Consider the following 13,736-nt stretch of genomic DNA (forward strand, 5'->3'; position numbering starts at 1 on the left):
CTAAATCCTGGGATTAAAGGTGTGCACCGCCACACCTGACTGACACACACTCTTTTAAAAAGAACTTAAGTATTTATAAATGAGATTCTGGTTTACAATTGTTTTATTTTAAAATTTTAACCTATTTGCACTCTATCCTTTTCTTACCCTACTTACAAATAAGTTGTTACAGTATTATATTTTTTTGTTAAGAATTTCTTGGCATGCAAAGATACTTTTAAAAAATTCATAGTTCAAATAACGAGAAGAATTTACATTTTAGAGACAGCTAACCCCCCCACAGACCTATTAAATTATAAATCTGTAAGATATTCACTTTTTTTTTTTTACCTCACATTTATTTTGTCTATTTCTTATGCATTCTTCAAAGGATATAGTGGGAACTCTGTGCTTGTGTAAAACTTCTTTGTTTCTTCTTATGCCACTGATAAACTTACCTCCCTTAAGCCCGGAAGAGTACCATACCTAGTTTTTCTAAAAAAGAAAGCCAGGCCGCTTCTACTGTTAGCCTTATGGCTGTCCACTTTAGAGAAGAAACGTGACTTTGTCTTTTAATAAAAGGACGGTTTCACTGCAGTAACATTACATTGACTTTTGCACTTTTTTTCCCTACTTGTGTGTCAGTGTTTGCTGTGTGGGGAGGTGCCCTCGACAGGTCCCCTGGAGATGGAGTTAGAAGTGATTGTGAACCAACCTCTATGAGTTGGACTACCTGTGTTTTCTGTCTTAAGCACTCATCCAACTGCAGCCCCGTTGGCTCCTGCATCTTGTGCGGAGGAGGGAGGCCCAGAGAGCTAGGTGCTACCACTTGGCTTTCCAGCCAGTGGTCCCGTGTGACTTCGTTTGAGACAGGGTCTCTATTTAGTTAGCCCTGCTCTCTTATCTAGCCCAAGCTGACCCTTCCCGCCTTCTTGTGCTTCCTGAGTTCTGGGATTAAAGATGTATGCCACCACACCTGATTGAAAATTTTAGATTTTTATTTTTTTGGTTTTTTTGAGGCAGAGTCTCTGTGTATCTGTTGGCAGTCCTGACGTCACTCTGTATACCAGGCTGGTCTTGACACTTAGAAATTCTGCCTCTCTTTCCAAGTGCTGAAATTAAAGGCATGCCGCCACTGCCAGGCTCAGATCAATTTAAAAGTCTGAAATAATAACTAGATTAAACAAAGCCATTGATTTGAAGTAAAGGTCTCTTTTATTACACTTGGCCTGCATTAAGTCTTTTTTGACTCAGGTTGCAAGTTCTTAACTAAGTATTCGGTTATTGCCTACCTTGAAAGGGTGTAAGGATTGATTACAGTAATATTTGTACTAGTGTTGGTGTATAACAGATTTAAAAATGTCAGCTAGTCTAGTATCTGTTAGCACCAGCAGTGAATTAAGCATCTTTCAGGAGAGAACTATGAGCCTTGAACAGCTGAGCTGTCTCCTGCTCTGCCTTTGAACATCTTTAATGGTTTGAGAGAGTTTTGCTTTACTGTTTCTCCCCAATAGATAAGTAAAAACATGGCAGTTGTGTAATAGGAAAGTGATCCTATATATCATATATATTTGCTCCCTTTTTCTACAACCTGGAAGAATTTTTGTGATTCTCAGGAGGAGTTTTCAAGGAGATATTTAGCATTCTCTGAAGCTATTTTAGATTGCCATTGTCTGAATAGGTGCTATAGATGCCACTGCGAATATTAAATCACTCTGAAAATGTCAGCAGCACCAAAGTTGAGAAACCCTGAACCATAAATTGTAGAGCTGATTTTTCATAATTGGTGATTTTTAAAACCAGCTATAGCAGAAAGAAATTGGAATGTTGGAATCAACTTTCAACATAAATGCTTTTAAAGTGATTGCTGTTGGTACCTTTTGGAATAAGGAATCCTTTAGAACTCAGTTGTGTCACTGCTTCTCACAGATGAGCCCACAAGGTCCCTGAGCGGTCTGATCTTGAAGAATAATGTGAAAGCTCATTTCCAGAACTTCCCAAACGGGGTAACGGACTTCATCAAAAGTGAATGTCTAAATAATATAGGTGATTCCTCTCCTCTGATCAGAGCCACTGTTGGTAAGTTCTGTTAGAGAAATTTTGTATCCTTTTTATAACTAAATTACATTTAGAAATGGGATGCTATTTTTGCAGGAGTTTTTGTTTAATTTAAATCCTTACATATAGTGTTCACCATTGCTGTAGGAGCTCTGCAACCCTGGGAAGCCAAGGCCAATGGCTGCTGATGAATCAGTTGGTTAGAGTGGGGCGTCAGGAACTGAAATTAGAACTTCTGTGAGATTACATACACTGGGATCCCTTGTTGTTTGCAATGCCTTGGGTCATTCCTATTGTCACTCTTACAGGTACAGAAAGTCCTGTTTCATGGCAACAGTCTTAAGTATAGGATTCTAAAGTTTTACTGTTGGCCTGTAGTACGAGCCTTCTTTGTGACTGCTCCAACCACAGGGTTTGTTTCTTTGCTTTTTAAGTCTTTTCGGTGTTCAGCTTGGTTTCATGCATTGAAAAACTGTTTATGTAGCAGTAAATTAAAATAATTATAACTGCTGGTGTGGGTGACTTTGGGAGCACACTGCTGACTGTTTGCTCGGTATGCATGTCAGTAGCTCCCCACAGAAATAGGCAGCTACACATACTTCATGCTGTCCAGGTGCCATGGGTTTAAGAAGCTGTCATTTACCAGGACCTGGAATGCTCGCTGTTAATCTAGTTTGTTTAAATGAAAGTCTGTGAAATGGGTCAATGTCTCATTAAGTATTCCTTGTTTGGGGAGAGGATCTTTAGTTTTATACAGTTTGTCTTTTAAGTTTTAGAAGTACTGTTTATGTCTGTGAGGCTCTGACTCTCCTCGGGCATTTCCGTATTAAAGAGTATCATTCTGACTTCAGATTTGAGAAGTATGGTACATTTGTAGTTTAGGGGTATAGACTCCAGCTCCGTAGGTTAGTCTTACTTGCTAGTGTATCAAGGCATTGCCAGCTCTTGGTGGTAGTAAAAAGAATGGAGCCTGCCTGCGATTTCTATGTAAAGCCAAGGAAAAAAGTCCACCCTAAGGAAAAGCAATTTAGCAAAAGAAAAGAAATGGGTGAGATACAGAAATTCATTGTGAGATTGTCGGCTCCCTATGCTGTGGTATCATAACCCCGGCTTTAGGATGTAGTTCAGACTGTAGAATTCAGTGTACTAACTGGAAGGTTGGAAATACTCCGAGAGAAGAGTTGACTTGCAGTGAGTGAAGACTGGATTTCCTTTACCAACAGCCTTTGAACGCATTTGGGACCTGGGTTTATTTTAGGATTTTTCCCCTGTGGTTCTAGGAATTGAACCCCTGGCCTCAGGCACGATAACCACACACCACCCTGAGCCTTGTCATCTTTTGTTTTCTTACTTCGAAATAGGAATACTATTGATGGCTGTAATCTGTACCTCTTGATAGCATTTTATATAAAGTCTGTCCGATTCTTGGGTTTTAGGTCTAGTTTTTATTATGTACTTGGGCATTCTGATTGTGAGGGGCTACTGAAGTTTTTCAGTGTAACCAGCAGTTCTTAATCTAACTTCAGATATAACTGCAGTATGTTTCCAAGTGATGTGTGGAATAGAATAAAGTAATTATGAGTCAAAGGTGGGCTGGATAGAAAAGCTGAAACAATGATTGGCATAAAGGGTAGCGAGTATATTTAGTTTAGTTCATCATATTTCTTTATTTTTACATACAGATTAGATATCCCTTGGTGTTTTTGAATGTTTACATACAAGTTGCCAGTTGGGCAAACCTTACTACAGGTCACATTGCTATAAAATCTGAGTGTTTATTAACTATATAAATCTCTCAACTTGAAATAGTTAAACAGATCAGTTAATTATGTGCCTTGTGTTGTTAATTAAAAATAAAAGACCAGTGACTCTACAAGACAAAATAACAAAAGCTTAAAATATGTAGATTTATAGCTGTTCATGGTGCTGAGATTGAGTGATAGTTAAGTGCTCAGCCCAAATAAGACAGCTGTCCCACCCTCTCTAACAGTGCGGGAAGCGTCACAGAAGAAGCTGTAAGAGGAATGTCAGTAAGTCCTGGAAGCTAGTGTCCTGGGACTGCCCGAGCCTGGCCCCCTGAACGGTCCGTCCACTACTGCTGACTTCTGAAAGAGTCTGGGGGAAATGTGGTCATTGTCCTTATTCATGTATGCACTGGTGAGCCCACCAAGCTCTCGTGCAGGGATGGATCACAAAACAGATGAATATGGAAAAGGAATTTGGAGGAAGAATGAGATAAGAGAAGGTGAGGGTGACAGTAACTAGAGTGATGAAATTGTCAAAGAATAACTTTAATAAAAGGCAAAACCCCCTCCATTGTTGGAGAGTAACGATGCCAGAACAGTAGGACTGACCGCAGAGAGAAGTTACTGGACGGGACCCGATATTAAAATTCCTTGTTTGTAAACCGTCACCTAGAATTTAAAGTTCTTTATTGGGGTGGAGGTAGTTCACATGAAGCATTGCCTAGACTTGTGAATTCTTTTTTCTTTTTGTTTTGTTTTGTTGTTTGTTTTCTCAAGTCATTTTTTTGCTTCAGGAAAATAAATATGAGCATGTTGTAAAACCTCAGTTTCCAAGAAATCTGGGGATTTTTAAAAATCATTTCTTAAATTAGTTCATCTTAGTTCACATGAGAAGATTTAAAGCACTTTGGGGAACAGTTTTGTAAGTGAAATAGTTCATCTAAAAGGCATTTCTAAGAATTGGAGAAGAGACCGTGACAGAATTGAGAGATGTATGATGTGTACTACATTATTAGTGTGTAGGAGCTTTATCTAGACAAGCATTTTACAACTTCACCTCTTGACATTTTAGGGTTAGATAATTTTTTATGGTTGGGCTCCTCTGTGGACTGTAAGATATTAGTCAGCATCTCTGACTTCCCGTAGGATGCCATAGCTGCAATACTCGCAGTTGTGCCAATCCAGTGTGCCACATTGCCAAATGACTGAGCTTCCTGAGGGCAAGGACCATTTGCTAATTTTAGATTTCTTGTCACCCAATGCAATATTGATACCATATTAAGAACTTAGTAAATATTTTAACTAAAGATTTCTGATTGTAAAAGTAAACTTGCAACTTTAGGTTTAAATTTTTTGTTTTTATTTTGTTTTGTTTGAGACAGGGTTTTTTTTTGTTTAGCTTTGAACCCTGTCCTGGAACTTGCTCTGTACACAAGGATGGCCTTGAACCTCACAGAGATCCTCCTGCCTCTGCCTCCTGAGTGCTGGGACTAAATGCATGCACCACTACCACCCAGCTTAAAAATTTTGAAGTTATTTTGACATGGGATCTTGCTTTTTCTTCACTCCTGTGCTGCAATTACAGCCATGTGCCTGTTGCACCTAAGTTTAATTTTTTCCTTTTCCTGTTTTCTAAAGTATTTGTGAATCTTGTCAAGAAAGTTTATTGGGAAGATACTTCATTTTTATGACTTCATGCTAATTCATTTGGATGAATGAATTGCTTACCTCATAAAATAATATATAGCTTGTTTGTAATTTTACTATTCCAATAAATATTGTTTAAGTATGCTTATACACTTGTGAAAAAGTTTAAGAGTAATTCATAGAAATAACCTTATTGGAACCAAAGTGGTTTTTTTTTTTATTTTATTTATTTCTGATTTATGTATGAGTGCTCTACCTGTACACCTGCATGCTGAAACAGGATATCATATCCTATTACACATAGTTGTGAGCCATCATGTGGGTACTGGGGATTGAACGCTCTTAACTGTTGAGCCATCTCTCCATCCCCCAAAATATTCTTTCAATTCTTAAGATTTGAATAAGTATTGTCAAACATAATTACAATTTTTGTTTTAGTGAGATATGTTCTCAGGAATCCAAGTCAACTACCTATCTGGTCCCCCTGCTTCCTCTTGAGTGTGGGAGTTATAGGCATGTGACATTATGCCCAACTCTCACAGTTCTAAACACTGAAAATTATGTCAGTTTTCAGGTTTTCAGCTCTTGTTGGTATTAGTATTCTTTTTTTTCTGGAGTAGGTAGAATTACGGGACTCTATAAATTTGGAGTTCTGTCACCATTCTTTAATGTTTGCCTAGCAAATGCAATGGCATTCAAGTTGTAGGTGTGTCTGTTTAGTCCACTTGGTGTTTCTGAAGTTCTGTTTGGGTTTTCCCCTTGGTTGGTTAGTTTTTTGGGAGACAGGGTTTCTACCTACCTGCCTCTGTGCCTCAAGTGCTGGGATTAAGGTGTGCATCACTGAGCCTGGCTTGACTTTGCCCTCTTGGGTCTTCTTGCATTCATCTTCCAAGTCTGGGATTGCAGCTTTAGTGACCACAGAGTCCCTGTGTTTTGTTATATTTTAACTTTAGGAAAGAATAGCTGACATGAGGAAGAAGATCTCGGTACCTAACTGATTCTTGCCTAAAGGCTAATAAGAGTGATATCTTTAATGTAACTCTGATTGTAGTTTGGGCCTCTTGGCATGTTTTGAAGTGTGTTTGTGCATGCGTCTCACACAGTGTCTTAATCTCCAAATGTGTGTCATCTTTCTAGGTATTTTAATTACAACCATAGCCTCCAAGGGAGAACTGCAGAATTGGCCTGATCTCTTACCAAAGCTCTGTAGCCTGCTGGATTCTGAGGATTACAACACTTGTGAGGTAAGGCGGCTTGCTTCTTAGGTCTGTCCTTTCATAGCCTATGTTAACCTTCAGGAAGATACTTTTCAACTAGACAGCTTCAAAGCTCTGAAACCTAAAGTTGTCTTTGTATTTTATATTTGTTACCTTTTACTTGTTTTTTGAAAATAATGTGACAAAAATCATCACTGTTTCCTATAAGGAAATGCATTGTCTCTGTAAAGTTTTTCTTAAATGTTACATGCATGTGATTAAAGCTGTTTTTATGTTTAATCAGTTAATTTTTTTTAATTAAATTTTTTTTTAATTTTATGGGTGGGAGCTTTTTGCCTGCATGTATGTTTGTGTACTGCATGTGTGCTCTCAAGGTCAAAATAAGTCACCAGATTCCCCTAAAACTGGAGTTCCTGGTGGTTTTGAGTTACTATGTGGGTGCTGAGAACCAAACTTGGGTCCTCTACAAGAGCAACAAGCATTCTTACCTTACTGGTGAGCCACCTTTCCAGCCCCTCATTGATGTCTTATGTATTTAAAGGTAAACCAGAGTTTACCAAAATACCAGACCATAAATTGTTTTTAGTTTCTCTAAATGACATACAGTAAGAGGCATAAACATTTTTATATATTTTTATTTTGATCCTAGCCTTTTGCAGCTGAGCCATCACGCCAGCCTGACACGAACATTTTTTTAAAGGTTTATTCATTATATATGCAATGTTCTGTCTGTACATATGCCTGCAGGCCAGAAGAGGGCACCAGATCTCACTGTAGATTGTAGATGGTTGTGAGCCACCATGTGCTTGCTGGGAATTGAACTCAGAACCTCTGGAAGAGCAGCCAGTGCTCTTAACCTTTGAGCCATCTCTCCAGCCCCCTGACATGAACATTTTAATCATAATTAATTCTGATCTCTTGATTTTGTGTTTTAGTTTCTTAGGTTTTGAGATCCTAGCCTTTTGTAGCTGAGCCATCATGCCAGCCTGACACAAACATTTTAATCATAATTAATTCTGATCTCTTGATTTTGTGTTTTAGTTTCTTAGGTTTTGCTTTGCATGTTTTGTTGTTGTTGTTTTAATTATTTATCACGACTGGTAAAATCTGTAAAACTATTGTGTTTGGGGAAATGAAGAAAATGTTTGGATTTGTATTTTGAGACAGTCTCATTGTGGCCCTGAACTCTTCTAGTCCTCCTCCCTCCCAAAGGCTGGGATTGCAGACAGGAGCCACCATGCCCAGTTGGAATTCCCTTAGTTACTCAATGTTGGTGAACACTACTATTTGATTTAATAGCAAGCCGAATTTTTTTTTGTCTTTCCTTCCTTCCTCCCTCCCTCCCTCCCTCCCTCCCTCCCTCCCTCCCTCCCTCCCTCCCTCCCTCCTTCCCTCCCTCCCTCCCTCCCTCCCTCCCTCCCTCCCTCCCTCCCTCCCTCCCTCCCTCCCTTCGTCTTACAGTGTAGCTCTGGGTGGCCTAGAACTCCTAGAGATCCATCACTCCCTTAGCTTCAGAGTGCTAGGATGGAAGCTGTGCGGCCACATGGGCGGAAACCCATCTTAGAGTCTTAGACTTGACAGCAGCACCGCTTGGAGGTGTAAGTGAACAAGATGGTGTCAGGAGAGAAGAGAGGGGAACTCAGGAGATTAGTCTCCTGAGTCACTCTTAGGGCATGCTGCAACCCTGGGAAACACAATGACGGTGTAAACTATAGTGATTGTAAGCTGCTCTGCTAAAGACGTAGGCTTTCTATCTAGATCCTCACACAATATTTCTAAATGTTTGTTTTTAATGGAATTTGGCTTCGTTGTTTGTTTTTTGTTGTTGTTTGGAGGTTTTTTTGTCTTTTTGTTGTTGTTTTGTTTTGTCATTTTTATTACCAAGATGATTAGAGGAAGTAGCTGTCAGCTTGAATCTTCTGTTACTATATTATGTTGTCAGTTTCCCAATATATGGCTTGTATATGATTGTTTCAAAAATTTTTGGTAAGATATATTACAAAATGAATTTATGTTACAGTGGTTAAATACATTTCTATGAAAAGTTATTTTAGCAGTCTAGCGGTGGTGGTGCATGTCTTTAATCCTAGCACTCAAGAGGCAGAGGCAGGAGGGTCTCTGTGAGTTCGAGATCAGCCTGGTCTACAAGAGCTAGTTCCAGGACAGGTGCCAAAGCTACAGAGAAACCCTGTCTCAAAACCAAAAAAAAAAAAAAAAAAGAAAATTTATTTTAGCATTTAATAAGATAATTTTAATATAGACTTAAAATTGATATTTCAGCGGAATTAGAAATTTTAGATGCTATTTATTAAATCTCAACTAATCAAAATATTTTCCAGTTTTAACTTATCTAATACTAAAAGTTAAATACATCATTAGAGTGATATTTTGATACTCTGAATTAATTTGTTTTTAAGTTTTATAAAGCATGTGGGCTGAGAACATAGATTTGTTAGTAGTCCACATATCTTGATTTTTCTTTGTTTTGCTTTGTTCTAGTTAGTTTTTTTCCTTTGAGAATGGGGTCTTGCCATGTTGTCTAGACTGGTCTCAAGCTAGTGTAGTGGTCTCCATGCCTCAGCCTCCCCGGTGCTGGGATGACAGATGGTGTGCCACCTCCTGCTCGCAGTTGTTTTCAGTGAGTTCTAATGCTATAAATCTGTCTCTTACAGGGAGCATTTGGTGCCCTGCAGAAGATATGTGAAGACTCCGCTGAGATTTTAGATAGTGATGTTTTAGATCGCCCTCTCAACATCATGATTCCCAAATTTTTACAGTTTTTCAAGCACAGTAGTCCCAAAATAAGGTGTGTATATGGCATTGTTAGCTTATAAGCTGATTGAAGCCTGATAGACCATTACATTCTTTTGTTTAAGACCAAGAATAGTTCCGGGAAATGGTTTTTTAAGTTATCTGATTTGTCACATCCAAATACCTTCATCTGTAGCTGAATAATTAATATTCTTCTCCCCATGCAATGTTGACGTACCCATGTCCATTGTGGTGAACAAGATTAGCTGATTTCTTTAAACTTTTAACAAGATATCCTCTTTCTTGTCTACTTCTGTTTTCAGGTTCAGTTCTGTCCTCTCCTTTGGTTTTCATCCTGTGATGGGTAAACAGACTGAGTTGTGATGAAAACATGTTTTCATTGAGTTGTTGACTATTGTCACTTTAAAAGTTTTAGATCTAGTTATAGAGAGTGGGCAGTCATTTAACACAGGCACCAGAACCTTTTTATATACCATAAAATGACATGGTAGGCCTCAAGTTAGGCTGGACTGGTATCCATTTTCACCTTAGCAGTTCCTAAAATGATACTGCCTTGTAGTGGTGAAAATACTATTAGAAGATGAATTAGTCTTGATGAAGCCGATTGCCGTCAGTTCCCTAGCAAATTATAATTGCAGTGTGTTAGTACAAGTATATTGCCTCCTGTGTTTCCCTAGGTTGTTGAACTTTTTGGCTTTTGTTTTGGGTGTTGTTGGTTGATTTCCCTGTTATTTCAGAAGGTATTGCTGGTTCTGTGAATTGTCAGTTCCTTTGATTTTTGTTTTATTTTTGTTGTTAATTTTTCATGTATTTCCATAGAATAGACAGATGTATTGGCATATAACTAGAAATCATTGCCTAAAATAATGGATCACTCAAAGGTAAATAGACTTCAGTGCAGATTATAGCTATTAGTTGGGTCATAACATTCCATCCCACTGACTCTTTTTCAACTCTGTAGCCAGATAGCTAACATGAATTTATTTCTCGATTAAATTCTGCATTTACAAGTACAACTCAGTTTCATTTCAGACATTTCATCTTGCATTGTATTTACTTTTGTGGTGTTGGTGGAAACTTTTCAACAGCTATTTGGTATGTCATATATGAAGTGTCCCCTTTAGAAGTAAGCTGTTATCCTCCATGTCTGTTTACTGGGTAGGCTTTATTCCCCATGGACTCTTCCCTGCTCACGCTGTCACCAGGTGGTCAGAGTGCTTGTACTTCAACTCTAGAAATCTGCTTGCTTATATTGGTTCCTCACAGCCTTGACTGGCCTGGAGCACCTTGTGTAGACTAGACTGGCTAGAACTCAGAGATCACCTGCCTCTGCTTCCTGTGTGGGGCTCAAGGTGTGCGCCACCATGTTGAACTAGAAATCTTAAAGGTTTTTATTTTATTTCATGTGCTTGCTGCATTTGGTTTCCTTTCTACTGTGTGGTTCCTGAGGATTAAACTCAGATTGCCAGGCTTGGCAGTAGGCACTTGTACCCACTGACTCTCAACTGTACCAGAAAACAACAATGGAAAGACCCACAGAAGCATTGCTTCACTTAGTTCTGTCCATGGTCATTTGTTAAAATTTTAGGTAGAATTCAGCAACAGAGAGATGTGTTTTCAGTGAATCTTTGTTGTTGGTTTTTGTTTTTGTTTTTTTCAGTGAATCTTTGTTATTAGGCTCTTCAAATTGTTTGCTTATTTTTTATGTATTTTTGGGTAAATAAACTTATCTGTTACATATTTTAGTGGTTTTAACCACGATCTTTATAATGTAACATATTTACTGATGACTTCTTATGTAGTTTACCTAGTTTTGTACTCTTAAGAACGCCCAGCATGCTGGGCAAGGGTGGCTCTCACCTTTTATCTCAGCACTCAGGAGGCAGAGACAAGGGACAAGCAGGTCTCTGCATTCAAGGCCAGCCTGGTCTACAGAGAGAGTTTTAGGATAGCTAGGGAGGTTACATAGAGAAACCCTGTCTCAAAAACAACAACAACAGCAACAACAAAATAACAGACAAAAACACCTTACCCGCCCCACCTCTAAACTGTTGGGAAATACAGTAGAGCAGTGGGCTGCTACGTAGTTTTGCATCTAAATCTCAGCATCACCATCTTTACAGAGTATAAAGGAATATTTGCAACACCTCCTTCACACCTGCTCTTCCTTTCTACTTTGAAGTGTTACGATGTGTATATAATTTACATCTAGGTCCTACATGTGAGAAAGTATGTGGTGTCTTTCTGAATAAGGCTTACTTCACCTTAACACAGCTCCAGCTTTGTCCATTTCCACACGTGCTCTCTGAGTGGATTAAATTCCATTTTCTTTTCTTTTTTTTTTTATTTATTATGTATACAATATTCTGTCTGTGTGTATGTCTGCAGGCCAGAAGAGGGCACCAGACCTCATTACAGATGGTTGTGAGCCACCATGTGGTTGTCGGGAATTGAACTCAGGACCTTTGGAAGAGCAGGCAATGCTCTTAACCACTGAGCCATCTCTCCAGCCCCTAAATTCCATTTTCTTTATTCACCTCTCTGCTGTTGGGCATCTAGGTCAGTTCCATTCATTGGTGTTGGAATCAGTGTATCAGTGAGCATGGGCATGGAAGTATTTGGACTTAGGATCTTTTTTTTTTGGACTTAGGATCTTTTGTGTGTGTGCCTAGGAATGGTGCGGCTAGACCATACGGTAATTCTATTTTTAGTTTTTTTGAGGAAACTGCTGATTTCCATGGTTGCTGTTCCCATCATCAGCAAAAGCAGTTCCTCTTTTCTCAGTATCCTTGCTGGCATTGCTATATGTCTTATTTATTTATTCATTTATTTGCTTACTTATTGTAGCCATTCCAGTGGGTATAAGATGAAATATCAGTGTGGTTTTAATTTACATCTCACTAATGCCTAAAGATGTGGAACACTTTCAGATGTTTGTTGATCATTGTATATTTCTTTGAGAATGTCCAATTCATTATTCCATTAGTGATAGGATTTTTGTTTGAGTTCTTCATAGAGTCTGGATATTGATCTTTGATAGGTAATTGTCAGAGGTTTTCTCATTTTTCTATACTATGTTCCTCTAGCAATTTACATTAAGGGCTTTGATCCATTTTGGGTTTTTTTTTTTTTTTAGGGAAAAAAAAAGTGTAAGGTGTGGATCTATCTAGTTGGTTGTTAGTGTTCAGATAACCCAGTTTACAGTACTTGTTTTGAGACACTGGGTAGCCACAGACAAGCAAGTTTATTTCTGGACCCTGTGTTGCATTCCATGGGTGTTTTTGTGTCTGTGGTGCAGGTTGTGTTACTGTTCACAAGTTTGAGTGGGTTTGAACCGTTAGTAAGGTGATGGTTTTCCTAAGAACTTTCCCTGCTGTGTCCTTGCTTTGTACCTATACTTGACCACCGTGTGTTCTCTGAACAAGTTCTTGGTGTTGATGCAGGGATTTTAAATGGCCTTTCTGTTTGGATGTCTGTTTCTCTGGGTTGAGAAGTTCTTTCTGCTATGATTTTATTGACCCAGTTCTCTGGCTCAGCGTCTTCTATCCTGAAAATTCTTGGGTTTGGTTTCTCGGTCATACTTTGGAGGTCTTGAGCATCACAGTCATGCTTGGTTTAGTTTTGTTGGGTTTCTTTGAAAAAAAAAAATTCTGAGTGTAGTGTTTCCTTGACCTTGTCTTTTCTTTTTCTTTTTTTTTTAAATAAGGTTTGTTTTTATCTTATGTGCCTAAGTATTTTTCCTGCTTGTATGTCTGTGTACCAATTGCATGGTACCATGGAGACCAGAGGATGTTGACTGTCTGGAACTGGAGTTATAGACAGCTATGAGCTGCGGTGGGTGCTGCAAAGAACCCCAGTTCTCTGAAAGAGCAGCCAATGCTCTTAACTACTGAGCATCTCCCCAGAGCCAATTTGACCCTTGACTTATGTAAATTTTCATTTCTGGCATTTTTTTTTCAAAATTTCTATTGACTTACTGAATTTCTCCTTTATTTTGCCTTTTTAGCTATATAGCCATATATATATATATGTGTGTGTATATATATAGCCATATATATATGTATATATATATATATAGCCATATAACTAAACTTTCATCATTTTTGTCTAGTCCCTCCTCTTTGCTGCTGGCTTTCTTCTAGGTGCTGGTTTAATTTCTTCCCCAATTCACCCATGTGTTTATATCATTTTTTTAGGACATTGATCACCTTTTGCTGTTAAACTCTGAGGTCAGCTGGCATGCCACCCTCTCAGTCTGAATTCCTTAGGATCTCTGAGGGAGTCTTGTGGCCTTGCCCTTTCACATTTCTTGTGTTTC

The 13,736-nt window shown here is 38.6% G+C and overlaps 1 protein-coding gene across 2 annotated transcripts in view; it reads left to right on the top strand.

The window, feature by feature from the left end:
- The window catches only part of Tnpo1 (transportin 1), an 84,353-nt gene that overhangs the window by 34,431 nt on the left and 36,186 nt on the right, over positions 1-13,736 (top strand). For both annotated transcript variants that reach the window (XM_075976233.1, XM_075976234.1), the window contains exons 4-6: positions 1,909-2,058; positions 6,567-6,673; positions 9,319-9,452. In XM_075976233.1, the coding sequence (XP_075832348.1) occupies positions 1,909-2,058; positions 6,567-6,673; positions 9,319-9,452 (391 nt within the window). The remainder of the gene's footprint in view (positions 1-1,908; positions 2,059-6,566; positions 6,674-9,318; positions 9,453-13,736) is intronic.

This window comes from Microtus pennsylvanicus, chromosome 6, assembly GCF_037038515.1.
Source record: "Microtus pennsylvanicus isolate mMicPen1 chromosome 6, mMicPen1.hap1, whole genome shotgun sequence".
NCBI lineage: Eukaryota > Metazoa > Chordata > Mammalia > Rodentia > Cricetidae > Microtus > Microtus pennsylvanicus.